The 22,301-nt window shown below is 34.2% G+C and overlaps 2 protein-coding genes and 3 non-coding genes across 5 annotated transcripts; 3 read left to right on the top strand and 2 right to left on the bottom strand.

Annotated features, from left to right (window-relative positions):
• Positions 1–512: 512 nt before the first annotated feature.
• On the bottom strand, positions 513–3,247 carry LOC131633336 (polygalacturonase-like). Its single transcript, XM_058904057.1, has 4 exons — positions 2,787–3,247; positions 2,308–2,597; positions 2,000–2,225; positions 513–861 (listed from the first exon to the last, which is right to left on the bottom strand). Exons 1-4 carry the CDS (start codon positions 3,225–3,227, stop codon positions 643–645), a joined length of 1,176 nt encoding a protein of 391 aa, XP_058760040.1. The 5' UTR covers positions 3,228–3,247; the 3' UTR covers positions 513–642.
• A 2,841-nt stretch (positions 3,248–6,088) lies between these two features.
• LOC131633337 (uncharacterized) lies at positions 6,089–7,429 on the bottom strand. The gene has a single exon (XM_058904059.1). It carries the CDS (start codon positions 7,427–7,429, stop codon positions 6,089–6,091), a length of 1,341 nt encoding a protein of 446 aa, XP_058760042.1.
• A 4,791-nt stretch (positions 7,430–12,220) lies between these two features.
• LOC131633340 (small nucleolar RNA U31b) lies at positions 12,221–12,303 on the top strand. The gene has a single exon (XR_009293296.1). It is a non-coding gene; the product is annotated as a small nucleolar RNA U31b (small nucleolar RNA).
• A 76-nt stretch (positions 12,304–12,379) lies between these two features.
• LOC131633341 (small nucleolar RNA Z195/SNORD33/SNORD32 family) lies at positions 12,380–12,455 on the top strand. Its single transcript, XR_009293297.1, has one exon. It is a non-coding gene; the product is annotated as a small nucleolar RNA Z195/SNORD33/SNORD32 family (small nucleolar RNA).
• A 74-nt stretch (positions 12,456–12,529) lies between these two features.
• On the top strand, positions 12,530–12,615 carry LOC131633344 (small nucleolar RNA Z196/R39/R59 family). The gene has a single exon (XR_009293299.1). It is a non-coding gene; the product is annotated as a small nucleolar RNA Z196/R39/R59 family (small nucleolar RNA).
• The last annotated feature ends 9,686 nt before the right edge of the window (positions 12,616–22,301 follow it).

Below are 22,301 nucleotides of genomic sequence, written 5' to 3' on the forward strand. Positions count from 1 at the left end.
GCTAATGAAATACTATAACAATTATCAATTTTCTATGAAATACTATAACAATTATCAATTTTTTAGTGTTCTTTATTGCTTTATGATTGATCATTTTGTTTTCTACTATATGTCATATCCTGATTTAAGATGTTGAACACATTGGTTTAGACATCTGATCCAACATCTATACCCTTAAAACAAAATTTCAATTTTACAGTTTCTCAATGATAAAAAAATTTCAAATAAATAGGTGTCAAGAACATTAAGTTTTATTCGAGCATTTATAAGTGAACTAAGCTTAAGAATAATTTTTATCTTGTTTGAAGAAAAATTGAGACGACACCAAAGGTGGGAAGTTACCTTAAATATTTTGTTATATCACACAACTTCTCATTCCTCAACAGATAAAAGACAACTTATTCTTATACAACACAAGATAAATTTCAATCAATAAAAATAATATATACAAAAATCCAATAAATCCAATATTGATGAATTATATAATTTTTTTGAAGAGGACCTAACCCAACATTACAAGTTTTATATAAAGAACAATAGTTATGATATTCACAATAATGAAAAGTAACTTTTAACAATGTTCATCTTTAATTTAAATTTATATTCAACACTTTTTGTGTGTGTATTTTTCAAAAAAATTATTCAAAGGCAACTCTTTGGAATGACCACTCCAGTGCTGCTTCCACCAACATTTTTACAAGATGATTTTGGAGATCCTCTTAGATAAATGAGCTTTATATCATGAAGTTTGAGACCCTGGCATGGGTTGCTTTGACTGCAATCAAATTTGATAGCTACTGGACTTGCTGAAGTTCCTTTTATGTGTTCATAGGATACTCCACTTATTTTCACTCCAGAACTCTGCTTTGAAATATAGTTTACACAACAAATAAAGTTATATTCAATAACAGGAAATATTTTTGAATAAAAATAAAAACAATCACGTACAAGAATCTATTGTCGTGATTATAAACGATCATTGGGAGATGTGAAAAGAGAATCTCCTCTAAAGAATAACTAGAGAAAAATCTTCACAAAAGTTCTCGAGTTCATCCAGGTCAAAAGATCTATTGGTTCGAGATCAGCCTGGTACAAAATCTCACTCGATTTCTAAGTTCATCGTGATTAAAAGCTCAGTAGGTTTGAGATCATTTTGATAAAAATCTCGGGTTGCTTCGTGGTCAACTTGTGTAAAACCTCCGATCGGTTCGGAGGATAGCCAACTCAAAAATTCATCTTGATTCGAGATCAGCCTGTGCACAATTTCAGTTTGGCTCAGAGACTAACTGCTCGAAGCTCTGTTCGTTGTTTGTCGTGAAGACTAACCACTTCATTCTTCACTTCATTGTTTGGTTAGAAGTTAGCTTGAAACTTCATTTCCTTGTATAAGAGAGTTCCTTGGACACTTTCAAGATCAGTTCTTAGGGAGAGCATTAGATCACATCTTTAAAATCAAATCTCTATAAAAATTTTGGTGCCATTTTCTCTTTCCTGATCTCTTTTACTTTCTACTTAATTTCTTTACTCTATTTTTCCGCCGTACATTAAAACATTTTTGATAAAATGTTTTCAAACTCTAATTTAAAAAATAATTTTATTTTAAACTATCGTTTTTAAAACCTCCACAATTCACTCCCTCTTATGTATGAAGTCACATGTTCAACAACTAATAACTATAAGCCGATGATAAAGTGCTTGATGTGCCTAATTTCCCCTAGACCTGATCAAGATCTAGCTTACTCCGTGTGTTTAATATCCAAATATATGGAGAGAGGCCAATAGAGATTCACATGTCTGCAACAAGAAGAATTGCTTCCAAGATCAATGGAAATGTATTGAGGTAATTAGAAACATCATTCAGTTTCTTTAACATGTTGGATCCATATAGGCTAAAATTGCTTCTTCTAATTAACCAATAAAAAATTATTCAATCATCCTAACATCTAAGACAATTGTAGTAATCAATTGGTATTGATAATATATAGAGAAAGTAATTAACCTGGTGAGGACATTCCCTGTTGGAGCAATATCTTTGATCAATAATGATTGGATTGTAAACATTTTGCATGATGAGGTTCCTAAACTCAATGTCTCTTGCATATCCATTGCTTGGTTTTGCCCATGATTTTATCCTAACACCATTGTCTGTTTTGGTAAACACTGAATCTGTCACTGTTACATTCTCAACTCCAGCTTCATTTGAATAGCTTCCCAAACTTCCAATACTGCATTTATATGACTTCTTCAGATTCGTTGAATAATCAATGTATCTGATCTATATAAAAGTGACGGTATCAACTTAATTACCTAATGCCGTGACCAGGGCCACAAGCGATGCGCTCGATCCACACATGAGTTGAACCTTGATTTATGGATATGCAATCATCACCAGTCATTATGGTAGCATGGCTGATAGTAACTAGAGTTGAAAATTGCACATTTATTCCATCTGTGTTTGGGCTTCTACTAGGAGCCCTTATATTCACATCTTTTATCACAACATTTTTACAATGGTCCACTGCTATGTGTATTGACTTGCTGTTTAATGATGTCAATCCACTCACCAGCACATTCTTGGACCAACTAAATGATATAGACTGCAAAATAATGAAACCGCGTTAGTGAAGACCTGAGTCTGAGTCTTGAGAGTGTGTTTTTCTCAAAATCTCAGATTAAAACTCCGCTAGGTGTTAATAATTTAATGTATTGCGCCGAGCCAGATACCGAGTTTTCAAAATAAAAAAATAAAAAATAAAATTTAATGTACTTAAAACATATAGACATACCCTTGCACCAGGAGGACAACTCTTTCCAGCTTTTCTACAATGCCAATAGTCATCACCCTTTCCATCAATAGTTCCACCATAAATAGAAACCCTATTAACCTTCATAAACAAGATCCAGTATCCTGAACTACCTAGTGACACATAATTTGAAGGTGCAACTATAGTACCATCAATTTTAAAATCAATCTTGTTCATGCAAGGGCCCCAAAATGTGACTTGTTTCAGCAAGAAACTTCCTTGAGGAACATATATTGTGGATGCTTGATTTGATTTGCATGCTGAATTCCATGCACTTAGAAAATGCTTGGTTGAGTCTTGTTTGCCATCAGGTTTTGCTCCATAGCTAACCACATTGATAGATGCAGCATTGGAAGCTTCAAAGAAGATGGTGATGATGAATGTGGCTGAAAATAGAAAGATGTGAATTTTTTTATGAAACATTGGAATGATGAGTTTGTGATAAGATTATGAATAATTGATTTATTTATATTTATGGTTAAATGTACAAGGTATATATGGTGGACAAGCACAAGGATGATATTTATTATCACATGGTTGGAAGTACAAACAAAGTTAAGTATGAATTAAGTTGCTTCATAATCTCATATTTTCAAGCCTTAATTCGTTGTATAACATATGCGCCTAAGAGGATTAACAGAAGAAACTAAGATATAGAAGAATTAAGTCATTGTTTAGTGAATTTAATTTGTCATAATTAAATGACATTTGACATAATAAATTACATTTGTTTTAACTGCAATAAATTTGTTCAGAATTAATAAAATTTGTCTTAAATATAGTTACACACTTGTCATTATTGGTGACAATTGTTACCAACTACCATGACACTTTTATTAGTTGTTGATATTTGTAATTTAGTAGAGGTCAAATCAATGCATGCATGATGAAATTAGTGGGAATAATTCCATGTGTACGGAAATTAGGATGGTGAAGGTCATGTGTAAGGAAAAATAAGGATGGTGAAGGCCATGTGTAATGAGTTAAGAATGATTAAGATCATATATTGAATAATTGAATATTGAATAATTGAATGATTAATTTTGCATGCAAGCCAACTCATTTTCCCAATTTTCTTTCTAAATTATGTACCTTCATTTTCATATCATTTATTAGAGATGATATGGTGCAATTTGAATCAATTTTGAGATAAAAATTTATTTGAACTTAATTTAGTTTTCATTGATTGATTAAGAGAAATTAATTGAATCCGATTTATTTATGTGGTTTAATTTAGATCAATTTTCAAATTTTTTTTTGAGCAAATAGGATATATATATATATTCCAAAAAAATAGTTGAGGTACAAAGCTGATCCAAAAGGATCCAAGCATCAAACAGACTAAGCCTAGATTACAAACCTAGGGCTAACTAAGAGCATCCACAAACAATCTGAACTTGCTGTGGTGATTCACCCTCCCTTTTATTCTATCCAAGATATCCTGAACAAGCAAGGGCTCCTCATTAGGGGCCTTAAACACTATTCTATTTCTCTTAATCCAAATATGATAAACAACTTCTGCAAGACACATCTTGAGAAGTTTGGCAGGATTGCTATTCCCTTTCGTATGCTCCATGATCCATCTCATCTCATTATGCCATCCTTGCGGAAAGTGATTCAAATGCATCCATGCTAAGACTTGTTGCCACAGAATTCTGGTAGTGTCACACATAAAGAACAGATGCTCACATGTCTCCGGTTTTCCACAGAAAAGACACTCACCATCAGTGCTAATTCCAAACTTCTGGAGACGATCCTTCGTGTGTAGGCGACTTTGGCAAGACATCCAGAGTATAAAAACAGCACGAGGGCTATCCAAATTCCCGCGGATAAGATTCCTCCATGGCACAGCAATCCGGACACCTCGTAATTCAAGATACATCACACGCGTCTTGTAATTGCCAGTACCTGCAAAATTTTGCCAAGCAACAGAGTTACATAAACTGTCCCTGTGTTTGAACATCGCCTTGATAATCCATGAGGCATTCGGTTTAGGTATAAAAGTCATAACATCTTCATGTTTCATATAGTAATGATGAACCCAACTTATCCACATCCTATCCTTCTTGGTGTGTAAGTTCCAAAGCATTTTTCCTATCGAGGCCCGGTTCCAAGTACCTAATTCAGTGATATTCAGGCCCCCTGCAGCAACAGGGTCACATATATGATCCCATGAAATGGGAGCTCTATTGCTGATGCTATCTTGTCCTGTCCATAGGAAGCTACGGCATAAATTCTCAACATGTTTTAAGATCTTCTTTGGTAGAGGGAAGATCTGTAACCACTAGCTAGCAATAGATGTTATTACACTCTTAATCAATTGAAGTCTACCAGCATAGGATAGTAGTCTGGTGCTCCAATGTTTGAACTTGCAGAGCATTTTCTCAATTAAAGGCTGGCAGTTAAGGACAGTGAGCTTCTTGTTGTCAAGTGGTACACCTAGGTACTTGAAAGGCATAGTTCCCATTTGAAAACCGGTTTCTTGTTGCATCTGCTCTTGGCATGTAATGTCCACTCCTCCAAAGTATATTTTACTCTTAACAGCACCCATATGTAAACCTGTGGCTTGAGAGAATTCTCTGACTTTTCCCATGATCAGTCTAATAGACTTGGTGTCAGCCCTGGAAAACAACAAGATATCATCAGCAAAACAAACATTCAAAATTGACATTTTTGCACATTTTGGGTGGAATCTGAAGTCAGGCTCATCCTTCAACCCCTGCAGAACTCTGTGCATATATTTCATGATTAGGACAAAAAGCAAGGGGGAGATGGGGTCCCCTTGCCTCAGGCCTCTCTTAGCTTTGATGCTCACACTAGGCTCACCATTGATAGAGAATTTGTAGGAAACCGTGGACACACACGCCATAATCCATGTGACAAATTTGTGGGGTATCCCAAGGGCATACATGATCTGTTCAAGAGCCTTCCATTCAACAGTGTCGTACGCTTTATGTATGTCCATTTGGATCATACAGCGAGGAGACACATATTTTCTACCATAGCCTCTTACAAGCTCCTGGGCTAACATAATATTGTCGTGGATAATTCTACCCGGGATGAAAGCTGATTGGTTCTCACTAACAATAGTATTAATGACCCTCCCAAGCCTCTTAGTCAGGATTTTCGACAAGATCTTATAAAAAGTGCTGCAGCAGGCAATAGGGCGCCAATCCTTGATTGTTTGAGCATGGTCAAATTTTGGTATTAAGGTAATCAAGGAACAGTTGAGAGGCTTGTGCATATGGTTGGTCATGAAGAATTCCTGTATAGCTGCTATGACATCATGCTTCACAATATGCCAAGAGCTCTTGAAGAAGTAGGAATTGAATCCATCTAAACCAAGGAACAGGGCCCTTCAAAATACAAGGTAAGTTAATTCCAGCCAAAGTTTCAGAGGCAGTACCCACCAGAGATGTATAAAATTCTAAAACTTCATTAGTGATGTCCTCCTTAGAACTAAGGATTTCTCCAGTAGATGAAGTGAGGGTATGCATAGCTTTCTGTTTATTCTTCTCTTTGATGGTGGAATAGAAGAACTTGTTGTTACCATCCCCTTGCCGCAGCCATTCCACCTTAGACCTTTGCATCAATATATGCTCCTCCAACTGAGATAGTTCCAAGACTGTAGCTGTTAGATTTTTCACCTGCACAACAGCATCTTCATCGAACAAGTTAATTCCAAATTTGTGTTGTGCATCTATGAGGTCAGTTCTAGCTTTGAGGATCTGAATTTGGATATGATTGAAACTCTTTTGAAGCGTTTTCAGTGGCTGTTGCAGTCGTTTCATTTTGTACCAAAGCCTCTGCATGGCATAACCGTGGGTTCTTTGATTCCAGCTATCTTTGACAATGTCAAGATATCCATCCTTTTTGGTAACACAATTCAGAAATTTAAACATGCTTTTCCTCCTACGAGGAGTCACCAGGTAGCTAACTCTGATTGGGGAGTGATCAGAGATACTAGGAGGGAGCACTTCCACAATCACATCTGAATAATCCTGGAACCATTGGGAATTACCTAGAAGTCTGTCAATACGCGAATATATGGGATCAGCAGTATGCTTATTTGACCAAGTATAGTAGCAGCCTCTAGTTGGTGCTTCAAACAGACCTTGTTTATGCATCATCTCAGCCAGGTCAGTATATTCAGTGGTATGTACACGATTTCCTCCAATCATATCTTGGCTAGTAAGGACATTATTAAAATCGCCTATCACAATCCAAGGGAGAGTGATGTTACTACCCAAATGGTCTATTTGACTCCACAGTAATTTCCTTCTATCAGGTTGGCTAAGGGCATACATAATGGTGGCAAGATAGGGGACTTTATTGTCTAAATTCTTAACCTCAACATGAAGGTATTGTTCTTCACACTGTAACAAATTGACTCTTATTTCCTGGTCCTTCCACATCAACCAAATCCTTCCATTATGATGGTGGGAATAGTTGTCTAAATAGGACCAGTAATTACCAAATTTCCTTCTAATTGTGCTAACATTATCTTTCTTAACTCTAGTCTCAAGTAGGGCAATGATAGGTACCTTAAAAGTAGAGAAGTAGGAGCTAACTTCTCGATGCCGTACTTCTTTATTAATGCCCCTGAAATTCCATGTTGAGATCATTTGATAGTACTACTTTCCCCCACCAAGATAGTTCCAATTCCTAGGGGAGTGAATATGTTCTGTACAAGCATCTCATTTGTAGGTGTGAAAATGATTTTCTTCTTTGCTTTATCCGTTTTATTAGTCCCAACAACAGTCCACGCCTCGTCTGGTGTAGTCTTAAGAGGTTCACTAATTGCTTTAACCGGTTCCTTAGGATTCGCAGGCTGCAGTGTTACATCAGCAGGCTTTGTGGCTGGTTTCCATATTTTGTGCACAAGTTTTTGTTATCCTGTTCCTTTCTTGATAGATCAATCATGACCAATCTTCAGGCAGGTCTAGCAATATTTCAGTCACCATTCATACTCTATCTTCTGCTCCCATTCCTTACCGTTGTGCCCATGGGTGGTAACTGACTCCTTGATAGGTGTAGTAATATCCACCTCTACTAACACTCGTGCATAGGATATTCTAAGTTTCCTCGTTGTGCATTCGTCAGTAGTAATAGGTCTCCCCACCGCGCTGGTAATCTTAGAAATGCTCTTGCTCCCCCATAGATGCAGAGGTAGATTCGGTAGAGTGATCCAAAGAGGTAAAACACGTAGCAGATCAGATGTTAACTCAAAATCAATGGACCAATATTTCAAGAATAGCGGTTTACCATAAATGAAATAGGGGCCTTGTTCCATAACCTGGCTTTGTTCCTCCGATGTCTTGAATCGAACAATGAAGTATCCCGCATCGTTGAAGTACAACTCCGGTAAGGATACAAAGTTCCAAGACTTTTCCATAAAATTCTTCACAGCATGCATAGAAAGAGTTTCTCCCAACGCAAAAAGGATGATTGCGTTATCCCAGTAGTTCAACTCCTCTGTGACATCACTCTCCTCAATAATAATCTTTTCAGATCCATTGATGAATTGGGGAGCGACAAACTCCACATCCAATCCTCGATTAAGATTCTGATTGCCCTGCAAGACTTCCACCCATGGTTTAGTTGGAATCTGCTCCTTCTCCGGCGACTTAACCACCGTAGGAGTAGGTGATTTCCTTTTCTCCAATGTCTTATCAATGCTATCAGTAAGAGATTCTGGTTGTGCCTGCGTCACTATTGTGTCTGCAGTGTGTTCCGCTGTCCTCGGAGGCGCCACCACCGTAGATTTAGGGCGGCCGACGCGCCGCTTCGCCTTGGTCATCAACCCTAGCAGAGGAGCGAAATTAATTTTGAAATATTAAATTTTTTTAAACTATTTTTAAATATTTAAATTTAGAAAAACCTAATCTAAGGGTTCAAACTATTAAATTTTAATTAAAATTATGATAATATATATTTAAAAAATTTATATTTTTCTCAAATAATTCCATGTAATTTACCATTATGCTCTACTCGTTTTTATGATATAAAAATATTAAAAAATTAATTTATTATCAATTTTGTTGAACACATATTTTATCTCATATAAAAGAAAATTTTAATTATTTAAATTGATAAATACTTAAGTCATTGTGTTTCATTGACTATAAGTTAATAAGTATTTTTAAATAATTTTTAATCAGTATTTAAGTTCATAAGAATTATAAATTACAAACATTTTTCAAAACTTACTTATTTCTCATTTTACAAAGTAAATTTTAGAGGTAAAAGCAAATTAAACATAATATTTTTTATGTATATTAAAATTTCAATTTGATTAAAACTAGAACCAATTAAAATTGTCATGAATAATATTTTGAAATTATTGAATATTTGACTCATTATCAATATTTTAGATAGATGATTGACCATTACAAAAATTTATATATTTTATTCTAATAATTTTTATTTTGTTTAATTTAAATTAATAAAATACATATCAACATGAAAAAATATATATCCTAACCATTAACAAAAATAAGTAATTCATTCATAAAAGATAATAAGGTAAGAATAGTCACATATTGTAACTTAAAAACAAATAATATTATTTTTTAAATTAAAAACTTAGGCTGTTAAATTAGTACCACTAAAGCTATAATAGAAGTGTGTGATCCATTTAAACTATTTCTATTTGGCGGGTATATGAGTATATGGTGAAAAAAAAGTAAAATTTTGGGGTTCAAGAATTAGATAAGCACGCATAGAGTTGTTAAAATGGACTATTCGATCTTAAATTGACTGACTCTGGAGGACCTAGGCTTTTAAGGGTTGGGTCAAAAAAGTCCTATTATAGTATGTGCTCGATAATTATTACCCGAGTCTAGTCCTAGATGGACTTCGAGTTATCCGGCCATAAACAGACCTTTTATTTAAAAAAATTAAAATAAAAAACCCATTATATTTAGGAGAAAACTTACCTACAATTCGTTAGGTGTGATTTATGCATAGATTTTACATCATAGAGCATGTAAATTGAGATCATGCCTCGTGTATTTGGCTGACACATCCATATTTCTAGACAAAAGTGCTTATTACGTCCATATGGTTTACGTTAGATACTTCATTGACTTCGAGCATATTCATGAGTACAACTGAGGGGTGACTTGTTTGGTTTACCTGTGCTCAAAGTTAGGCGAATTTTGTCTTTCAAAGACCAGACATATGACAAGAAGTTGCACGTTATGTACAATAATATATTTGAACCTTTACCGTTACTAATATTTCATAACACTTGTGCTACGCCATTAATAGTATTTCATCTGTACCATTTTCAAGCGTGGATCCGCCAACACCACTTTCACGTATCTCTGGATGGTCATATGTGGATGACTACTTTGACGAATATCCACATTCTTGCACATTCGTTCCCCTCAGAGAGAATCAAGTGATCGATTCATTTAGAGTGTTTCTTGACCGCACTATAACAAATGATACACACTACACAGCGTACGAAGATCATTGTCAGACACATCCCTTGGATGATCCAACCTTCTACTTCGGGTGGTTGGATTGTGGGTCACACCTAAGTTATTCACATCTTCTTGAGGCAGTCATACGCCAGTCTGAGTTTCAACCGGGTATTCCAAGAGATCCTTCCATTTTTGCTCCTTTGGCTATGGTCTGTATAAATATTAATGCGACGTTTGATGATTTATATAACAATCTGGTACTAGAGGAAGCACATAGTATATTCGACTACATCTAATGGTATTTTAGAGTATTACATTCTTGCATGACACCAGATTCTCACGGAAATCCACCTAGGCCAGCTCATCAAGAGATATTAGAGGAGAAATAGGCTAAGGAAGAGCATGTTGTTGTATTGCAGATATTGCGTAAGTGGATATAGAGAAAGGAGAGTTTCTAGAAGACACTCTTGTGAGGGCTACTTTAGATGTCATTCTATCTGAGACACTGATGACATTGCAATACAAAAGATAGAGAAGGCACAAGGTGTAAGATATATGCAATAGTTCACCTTTACTTCTATTTTGATAGTAGTTCTATTATTGTTTGTAATTTGTCATTTTGATAGTATATTGGATTATGGATTGATTCTAATATATAGTATTTTAATCTTAAAACATCAGTGTATGATTTAACTGATGACAAATTTATTATGATAATATACTTATTATAAATTATCTATTACATTAATATACTTATTACATTTAGTGTATTCTTAAAACTTGCAAATCTTACTACCTAAGGGTTATTACAGAAGTATATTTTCGTATTTTTTATGAAGATGTATCTTCATACTAATTTTTAACAAAATGAAGATGTGACTCACTTACGGAAGTATACTTTCATATTTGGAAAAGTCAGTTTTAGGTTTTAAAAGGGTGGCGCTTCACCCCTAAGGATGGGAAGAGTAACCCCCTTCTTTTATCATAAAAGAATATCAAAACTACCAGATTTTATTCTGACACCCCTAAAATCTGACCTAGCACCCCCACATATTTTCAAAATACCCATACTAAAAAAGAGCGAACGAAAAATCTGGTAGTGCAATTGAAAAAGCACGTACGAATCAAAAAATCAGGTAGTGTATTAAAATCCAGTATGTTTTGGAATATTTTGGATTTTTTGAAAACACCAATAATTCAGATAGGCAAAAAAATCGAAATTAGTTTTACCAGATTTTTCAAGAAATCTGGTAAAAAGTCATAGTTTTTTGAAAAATTCGGTAATGTATTTTGAAAAATCCAGTAAAAACTCATTATTTTTTGAAAAATTCTTATATTTTAAAATATCCGATAAAAACTCATAGTTTTTTTTTAAAAAAAAATCGGGTAAAAACTCATAGATTTTTTGAAAAATCCAGTAAAAATTCAGAGATTTTTTTGACAAATCCAAAAAAAACTCACTTTTTAAAAAAATTCGATAGTATATTTGAAAAATATGGTAGTAAAAACTCATAGATCCTCCTAAAATCCGATACAAACTAGTGAAACTCTTCAAAAATTCGTTTAAAAATTTTAAAAATTTTAAAAAAACACAAATTTTCAAAAACATAAATGGTAAAAACACTCCAATTGTGGGAGTGTCAGATGAAGGTAGAGGTGGCATGATAAAATCTCCAAAATTACAAAAGTTGTTCTTAATTGGGCTAAACAGTGTTACACAATAAACAAAGGCCCAGCCAACAAAATAAACCGCAACCCTACACCCATCTCATCTCAATCTTGCGTTATAAAGTTTCAGCTTCAGACACTTCTTTCTCATCTTCTTCTCGAGAAACCCTAATTCCGCTTATAATCTCTGATTCACTCATTACGAAAAAAAAATCTTAATCTGAAATTTACATTACTCGTTTTCCCTTCCCCTGCAAATTATTCAATGCTTCAATCCTCTGTTTTTTGTTTAGATTGTTGTTTTCGTAATCTTTGATTTGAAATGATGATAGTGATTGTCGCCCCAGTCTTAATTTGCACCACAACGGTGTAACATGGTGACTGACTTTTATATCTGATCTTTTCAATTTTCTGTTTTTGTTTTTCATGTTTTTCGATTTTATAATTCTGACTTTGTTCCATTAAAAATGAATATGAATGAGATGTGATGATGATTATCCATAAATACTGCACTTCAATGATGATTACCACATGCACTACCATCTGATCTCTTCTCAATTTTTTTATTTATTTTTGTTTTTATTATTTCTATTAATTTTATTTATGTTTTTGTTTCATAAAATGTTCTGCAATCAGTGATGATTTTTTTCATTCATTATATGATTAAAATGTGATTATTATACAAAAATCACCATCTTTCGGCTGAGATTGCTGATTTTCTCTTTAATTATTTTTAATTCATTAAAAATAATAATGATTACTATCTTTTTAATATTTTATTTTAAAATAAATTTCAACAATATATCTTTCAATAACAAGAAACAATAAATCAAATTACAAATATCATAAAAGTATTATAATAATGATTGATGATAGATATTATATTTTATAAATCAAGCAACATATATTTAACTATGGCCTAGATATAATATCTAAATTTTATAATAAAAAATTAAATATAATAGCAAGGATAAATGAAAAACATGTTATTTAAAATTTGGTTATTATTAAATTAAAGTTATATAAAATAGGTTTTAAATTATATGTAGACTAATTATTATTATTATTATATAATTATTTAGATGTTAAATTCTAGATTTGATAAAAGGTTAGAGACGAAGATAAAATCATGGTTAGAAAAATTTCATTTCTCATTTCTGTATTTGATAAAAGGTTAGTGACAGAAATCTAGATGGAGATAAAATTCTGGTTAGAAAAATCTCATTTCTAACCTTCATACAAATCTATGTTTCGTATTGAAGAGAACATGTGTATTTGTTTATAAGGTATTCATGTATGTTTATTTAGTGCTTTATGTAATATTCTTCTAACCATTGTATATTTTTGCATGTATTTTTAACAAAAATAAAACAAATAAATCTCAAGAACGTCTCATTTTCATATAACTTCATATAACAAACAATCATGTTCCGGAACATGGGTGTTTTAAAAACTTCTTCATAAAATAATTTAAAATAATAAAAGTAATCAAGGTTTACGATCAATCGATCCCAACCTCGATGTTACATATCAGAGCAAGATCCACTGGACTCAACAGAAACTAAATAAGCGTACAAAGCTCAAGATTGGGGCTGACCCACTGAGGAAAAAGTTCTGAAAATTGAACTTTTGGAGTTTTGAGACTGTTGAGTGATTATATTTATGTCTTGTATAAAGCCTGAGATTGAGGCTGACTCAATTGAGGATGAATGGGATTTTGAGAGTTGAGACTTTCCATATCTCTTTCTCTGAAGGGGAAAGACTCAATACAGGGATTGAGTGAACACTTGAATTATTGTGATTGGGTGTTCTAAGAACTGAATTCTCACAGGTGTTGGCTAAAGGTCACTATATCCTGTCCTATGCTTTTAGGAAGCCTGAGGGTCCTTGTATAAAAGCTCAAGAAGAAGCTGAGGGAAAACTCCTAAGAAGCCTGTGGGTCCTTGTATAGTGAGCCCAAGAGGAGGCTAATCGAGGGTCTTTGTTATAGCACAAGAGAAGGTTATGTTGGTATTTCTAATTTGGATCTAAGAAAAAGGGTAAGAGATTTCACCGAGCTCTACAGGTGTATGTGCCCTATTATTTGATCTAAGGGTTTTAAAGAGGTTTCACCGAGAATAATTCCTCTTTGGGGATGAAAAACTTTGTCTAATTAGGAGAGGCTTCACCGGGAAGTAATCCTCAATCCTGGTCATAGTCCTATAATATATATATATATATATATAATTGAAGTAAGAAATATTATCTATACTTAATTAAGACTTAGGAAATTAAGTTTTATTCACATGATTATTTGAAATTCTTTAGGTTTTGAAAAATCAAAGAAAATTATTTTTTAAGTATTTAAAATATACTCCCTCCGTTTCTTTTTCATTTTCGTTTTAGATGAATTTTTTTATTTCTATTTAAGTGTTATTTTTATAGTTTAATGTTATAATTTGTCTTCAACCTAGAGCTTTGAATTTTTGAATTTGCTAACTCTTTCATTTCTCAACCAATTTCAAAGATGTAAACACCAATTTCACTCTATTTTCAACGAGGAACATGATGGTGGTACTTAATTGCATTTATTTTAAGTGTAATTCAAGATTTTATGTATGAACAACTAAGAACCCTAAAATGAAAAATTCAATCTGAAATGGTGTATGTTCATGATTTCATTAAATTGATTGAGGGTAAACATTCCTTATGAGTGCAGAAACATGATGGTAAATCATTTTAACATTTAAAATGCATGGATCATGGAGTTCGTGTAAGTACAGATTGTGCCTAAGAGGGGTTGAATTAGATACTTTAAAATTTTATCGGTGTTTAAAGATGATGGTATTATTTTTCTGGTTTATGGTGATGTTATGAAAGATGTAAAGTGCAGAAAAATAAATGACACGGCGATATCTCCCGGTTCCCCTCATAGTCCGAGAGTACTTCAGTCCCCTTTCAAACACAAGATATTTTACTAGTGTAAGCAACTTACAAAAGTCTATGCAATCCACAAGAACAATCCTCTTGTGATTGACTAACAAATGATCAAGAGAACAACCCTCTCCTTAATAAAACCAAATGATTAAGAGAACAATCATCTCTTTAATCAATCAACCCTTGCATCCAAAAATCCTGGATAGCAAGTCAATAATAATCAACAAATCTGAATATTTGTTTAAGTAAGAAAGTATATGAATATGTATCAATCTATAGATTGATCTTCCCTTCCAAACAAGCAATTATCAATGATAGTATAATGCTTAATGTTTATGACTTATGGTATGAATTTTTCTGGACTTGTATGAAATAATAATGCAGAAAAACTCAATGTGGGGGAGAGTTGTAACGCCCGAAAAAATAATTATTGGGGGAGAGTTGTAACGCTCGAAAAAATAATTATTGGCTTAATTTAGACATTTGTGATGTTTATTGAAATTTTCACGTGTTGGGACGATTTAGTCGGTATTAGTTTGGGATAGCGGATTGATATTTAATCAGAGATTTTAATATTTTTAGTATTAGAAATATTAATGAGGTAATATTTAGTGTTTTGGGAATTCTCCAAGTAATTAAAATTAGACCGGAAATATGAGACATTTAGTAATGAGTCGGTATATTAAAATAATCGGATTTTATTTTAATGGAATATAAGTGGAAGTATTATTTTTATATTAAGTGTGGAAATAATATTGGGCTTAGTTATAATATCATTAAGTATTATGGGTGTATTTCTATTAGGCCCATTATGAAGTAGTGACTAAGTGGTAGTAACTGTAGCGGGGAAAATCTGAGATCGAAGCCATTATATTGACTCGACTCAATATTTCAGTGAAAGTCGCCACCGCGCTTTATTATTTCCAAAGGAAAAGGGAAAAGAACGAAGAAAACCCAAAGTTTGTTTTAAAAACAAAAGAAGAGATCTTAGGTACGGGTGTTGATTATACAAGGGGAAGGTTTTAAGCACCCCTCATATCTGTGGTACTCCACAGGAACCTTTTTGAAAATCTGTGTTGTGTGTGTGCTAAAAAAACGGGTTTGTTTTATTTTAAAAATAAGCTCGGCAAGACGTTAAGCCTTGTGCCTACATACCTCCTCGGTGCAATGGAGAAGTCAGAGCTAATGTAGTTCCGCTTAAAAGGGGAAAACGTTTTAAAAAACGAATAAACACTTTATCGTCGTCGGAGAGAAATACTCAGCCATTGATCTTGAGCATGAGAACAAATGAGTTCTTTGCATCGCAAATGAAAGAAGGGCTCCAACTCGGATAAAATCAACGAGTATGCCACTAGCTCTCTCACGCGGAAAATGTCTCATTATATCAATCAATTTCAAAATCGTGGGGTATAACCACTCGTTTCGACGATTGATAGTGTCTAAACTTTTGAAGAAAAAGGGCCACTAAGGGCAATCCTATTGCGTAAAATAAAAGTTAAGGAGAAGAACGGTCTAACCGAAGAAGGGGAGGAGATGAAGAGGCTATCCTATTGCGTAAAATAAAAGCTAAGGAAAAGAACGGTCTAACCGAAGAAGAAGCCAACACTTGACATTATGAGTCAAGGTAGATTTCCCGTCCTTTGGAATATCAATACTAAACCAACATTATCACTTGGGGATCCAGATGAATTTATTATCTTAGCACCACTTTGCATTAAGCACATTAAAATTCTGACGAAAATCGGGCAGAGTAACAGCTGTTTTCGGGTAAAATCCTTATATCGATGCCTTGGAATTAACCATCAAGGGCTTTCAAGGAAATACCTACACATACAAACAGACAACAATCCAATGCCAGACAGACAGAATAACAGCAGAGTAACAACAGAATAAGGGTCCAGAGGCACTAAGTCCATAAGTCCGAATCTCCAAAATGCTAGGGATAGTAACCAATAGTCCAAAAGAGAGCCTTATGTGTTTTTTAGATTTTTCGTTATTTATTAGTGTTTTAGCATAAAAGTAAAGTATGGTCCAAGTGGACAACAGAAAAATAGCGGAAACATAAACATAGTGTCCAAATGGACAAAGAAAAAATAGCGGAAATATAAACGTCCAAATGGACAAAGAAAAAAATAGCGGAATGTAAATATGATGAAATGATAAAATAAAGCGGTAAAGCGAGAAATATAAAGAGCGGTATAATAAATTGCGGAAATTAAAGTCAATTGTTAGATGTTAAAGATAACCATCTTGAAACTTGTCAAGTATGTTATCAAAGTTAGTAATAAAGATCGATGGTGAGTGAAGGATAATGGAACTTTATCAGAAGCTTGATAAAATCATAGCGACTACACGATCAATTTCCATAAGTCTTAAATCAACCGCATACAATTCTCTTCCATGTTTGATCTTTTTATTCGGGACACGAAATATTGCGCTATGTTAAGCAGATCGCCAAGTGATTTATGTAGAAATCACCCTACAACGAGGCCGGTCAAAACTTTATGTGCTAATGCATGTGAGAGACATGATATGTAGATCATTCTCCGAAAGCGATACCGCACGAAAAGAAAATAGGTAACGATCTAGTCTTTACTAAGAATCCATAAGAATTCTCAAAGTATTAAGACTTTCATCGATCAAAAGAAAAAAAGGAGAAGAAGAAGATAAAATGCATAAAGTAAAATCAACTCACACTATCATTAATATCATTCATCTAATATTATGGATTTGGTCCTTTCAAACCTATCAACATCCTAGATCCAATGATATTAATGAAGTGGAGGAAGTAGGAAGCCTAAACAAGCATAAAAAAGGCAAAAAACCACATTCTGCCAGCAGGAAATCGATTTACCTCTGTAGGAAATCGATTTCCTGAGTGCAGAGTTCAAATTTTGAAAAAAAATAAGGTGGAAATCGATTTCCTACAGAGGGAAATCGATTTCCTGCACGCAGCATTCAAAAAATCAGCATTAGGAGGCATAAAACTTGACTTAAGCAAACATACAAACACCTTATGATCACACATCAATTGGAACACGAATTTTCCATCAATTCACCATCAAATAGGACCAATATAGCATCAAAGATGCATCACACACAAGCACAAAAGAATCACATTATGATGGATGGATAAAGATGAAGAAAATTACCAAATCTTGAACAAAACTTAGATCTACTTCAAGAATCATCAACACAAATCTTGATCTCTCAACAATTGAAGAAAAAAGAGTGAAATGGATGGTGGTTTAGCTCAAAGTTTGTGAGGTTCAAGATGTGACTCACAAACTTTATGAAAGAAAAAGAGCTTTGGTGAATTTGGTAAGGATGAGGAGAGAAATTGCAAGGGGTTTTTTGGCTCTCAAAGCTTGAGAAATGAATTTGCAAGAACTTTTTTGGCTATCAAAAGCTTGAGAAATGAATTTGCAAGAACTTTTTTGGCTATCAAAGCTTGAGAAATGAGGGAGTAGAGACCTCTATTTATAGGATGGGATCAAGAGTAGTGGCAATTTGGTCTTTTTGCATTTTGTAATTAGCTTGTGTTTAATTGGTGTTTAAATGGTATATAAATGGTAAAAATGGTAAAATGGGGTTAAAAAAGGTTTAATGAAGGGAATTAATTTTGGTGAGGTGGAAAATTAGTAAAATGACAAAAATGATCAAAGAAAATTGGTGCCAAAATGATGTCATGCTTCCCTCCTTATATTTTTTGAATTTCGCCCCAGGGAAATCGATTTCCCTCATGGGTAAATCGATTTCCATAGTGAAATCTGTTAGAACAAGATTTGTTCTGATCAATATTCTTAGTTTTGATGATAACAAGGATATGAATTTTGTGTGAGATAATGTGGTACTCTAATACATTGCAAATTCCCTTTCAGGAAATATATAAAGAGTATGCACAAATCAGCGCTCAGAAGCTTTGTCTCAGAAGGTTTAGCATGCAACATCAGAATATGGTCTGGCAAGACATCAGAAGATGGTCAAGGCAGAATCAGAACATGGGTCTATGAAAGCATCAGAAGAACTTGAGATCAGAAGCAGAAGCACTGAAGTTCTCATGGTATCACGCTCAGAAGCACTTCAAGGTCAGAAGACAAGAAGATGCTATGCACCAAGCTGTTTGACTCTGATGATATTCAAATATTTTATTCACAAACATCAGATCAGAAGAAAGTACAAGTGGCAGGCTACGCTGACTGACAAAAGGAACGTTGGAAGCTATTAAAGACAACGTCAGTAGACACAGCGTGAACAAGGCTCGAGGTAGTTGACAAAAGCGTGAAACATTAAATGCAATGCTGTACGGAACACGCAAAGCATTAAATGCTCTCAACGGTCATCTTCTCAAACGCCTATAAATATGAAGTTCTGATGAGAAGCAAGGTTGACGTTTTTGAAAGAACCAATTCTGAACGAAATTATTCTGAAAGACTTGCTGAAACGCTGTTCAAATTCAAAGCTCAGAAACTTCATCTTCATCAAAGCTCACTACATTGCTGTTGTAATATATTAGTGAGATTAAGCTTAAACGTTAAGAGAAATATCATTGTTGTGATTATAGCTTTTCAGAAGCATTTGTAATACTCTTAGAATTGATTACATTAATTTGTAAGTAACTAGAGTGATCAAGTGTTGATCAGGATACTCTAGGAAGTCTTAGCTTGTGTCTAAGCAGTTGTAATTAGAGTGATCACGTGGTGGTCAGGATACTCTAAGAAAGTCTTAGCTTGTGTCTAAGCATTTGTTCCTGGAGTGATCAGGTTGTGATCAGGATACTCTAGAAGACTTAGTCGCGGACTAAGTGGAAAACCATTGTAATCTGTTGCGATTAGTGGATTAAATCCTCAGGTGAGGTAAATCACTCCGTGGGGGTGGACTGGAGTAGTTTAGTTAACAACGAACCAGGATAAAAATAACTGTGCATATTGTTTTTATCGTTCAAGATTTTAGACTACACTTATTCAAACCCCCCCCCCTTTCTAAGTGTTTTTCTATCCTTCAAAATCTTCAAAAATCTGTTTTCTTGCACTGTTTTGATTTCTGCCCGATCTTTTACCTGTAAAATATAAACAAAAGAGACAAAATACATATTTTTGGATTTTGGTTAGTATAAAACAAATTAAAGGCTATAGATGCTCGATAATTCCCCTCAGAGATAATCACAGTATCAAAGATAAAACTCCACAACGGTGCTCTTGATTGATGATTGAAATGCAAATGATGTATGATCTTAGGGTCAAAAATTAGGGTATGACAGATGCCCCTATTTAAGTTTCTTCTATCCGGAGATGTGAGGGTTAAAATCCTCAGCTCGACGTAATTGAAGAGACTTAAATATAAAACACACAATTTTTGAACCTAAGGTATAATGCGATGCTAATGGATGCATCAAGTATGATTATAGAATAGAGAGGAGTATAACACCACTGGGGAGATAAGAAAGGATTCCACTGGGGGAAAAGGTCTACGTCATCTAGGAATAGAATCGGACTTCACAAAAGAAAGAAACAGTCGACAGAAACTTTCAAGATAAAACATGATTGAACTTCGAGAAGAGAATATCTGAGGCCTACATGAATGTGGCTACATCAAATGAATATCAAGGTAAAACATGATTGGAAAACATCAAATGACAATCAAGGTAAAACGTGATTGGGCAACATCAAATGACAATCAAGGTAAAACGTGATTGAAAAATACCAAATGACAATCAAGGTAAAACATGATTAGGTAACTAAGATAAAACATGGTCGAAAGCGATCAGGATAAAGCATGATTAGAGACAATCAAGATAAAACATGATCGAAGGGAACCAAGATAAAACATGGTGTAAGCGATCAGGATAAAGCATGATCAGAGACAATCAAGATAAAACATGATTGAAGGGAACCAAGATAAAACATGGTGTAAATCTTTCAGGAATGACACTGAAAGAAAAGAGAGAAATCATAACATCCAGGAATGGCCCTAAATGAAGAAAGGATACATCAAGGAACAACAATAGACGGACAAGACAAACAAGCATCTGTTTTGGATAGGCGCCGAGTAAGTTGGACTTTGATCTCAAGGTGAAGATGTTGATAGCAACAGGACCTCGGAAAATGCAAATGAGTATGAAATTTGTTTCAATGCATGATGTTGAATTTTTCTATGCATGATATATGATCAATGCAATGCAATTGTTTGTGACAACTGAGGTAGACTCTTTTGTGAGGCAAGATTGGAACTATGATTCCTCAACACGAGAACTCTTCCAACTCTGCTTGGGAAGAAGATGCTTGAACACACTTCTATCACACTGGTAACTGTATCATACTGGTGATTCTCTGAGAAGTACTGATAAAACTGCTTGGGGATTGCTGAAGAAGATTGCCCCTGATTGAGTGATTGTTGTAAGTTAACCGATCATGGCTTCAGTTGAACTGTATTGGGGATGAACTGATCATGGCTTCAATTCTTGAAATGCATGTTGGGATGGCTTGCCCCAGTATAAATCTTGAAATGATATTCTGATAAATAAATCTTGACTGAACATCTGAACAACAGGATCTTGAAGTAACGTGCCCCTAATAGGATCACTGATCAAGTTTCTCGACTGTTTGAACTTTCTGAAAGATGAGTGCTTACTTGCAAATAAAATGTTTGTTCAAGAATGGCAATTTTAATGTAAGGCTCAAAGCATATTTTTGAAATCAAAGTCATTTTTGGAATGATATTATTGATGTAAAAGCAAAGGAATCACTGGTCAAAACATAAAGGTTAAGACATTCAAAGTGAAAGGTAAAGCAAAGACATGATATCAAAACAAATGATTGGCAAATCTCATGGGAGTCAGCTTACGCAACCCTGTTGTAGTATGCTTTCAAACAAACCTTACTTCAATTAGGTCTTTCATAGGTTGTAACATGGCCTAGTTCACGGTTTCAGAAACAAAGGATATAAGGCTCAAAATTGATTGTACCCACCCTATCTTCGTGATGATCTCCAATCCTAAAACTCAGTTAATTCAGCTTATGCATTCAGGTTCCAAGAGGCTTCTGGAATTGCACCTTTGTAATGATGATAGCTCACAAGCAAAGAGAACTTTTAAGATGGCAGTCACTTTTTCCTTTTTGTTGTCACAACATTTTGTTGCTTGAGGAATTTATTGACTTCTCTTTTTCATCTTTTTCTTTTGATATCCCTAACTTTTGCCTGAACTGTTTATTTTGAACTTATAGTCAGCGGGATGCTCTTATTTTTGCCTAAGTCATTTTTTGGATTTTTGACTTAGCAGGCTTTTCTTTGTATATATTTTTTTTTATACATTTTTTTTGAAAGATAGTGACTGCCTTGCTTAATGATTGATGAACTATCATTGGCTTTTGATTGGCATCTCCAACATTTCTTTGATGTATGCGGAGGAAAGCTTGTGATTGAAACCTTTGTGGAAAGGTGTACTGAATGATTCTCTTAAAATAGAATGCACAGCCAAATTAAT

This window comes from Vicia villosa, unplaced genomic scaffold (assembly GCF_029867415.1).
Source record: "Vicia villosa cultivar HV-30 ecotype Madison, WI unplaced genomic scaffold, Vvil1.0 ctg.001112F_1_1_3, whole genome shotgun sequence".
In the NCBI taxonomy this organism is placed as follows: domain Eukaryota; kingdom Viridiplantae; phylum Streptophyta; class Magnoliopsida; order Fabales; family Fabaceae; genus Vicia; species Vicia villosa.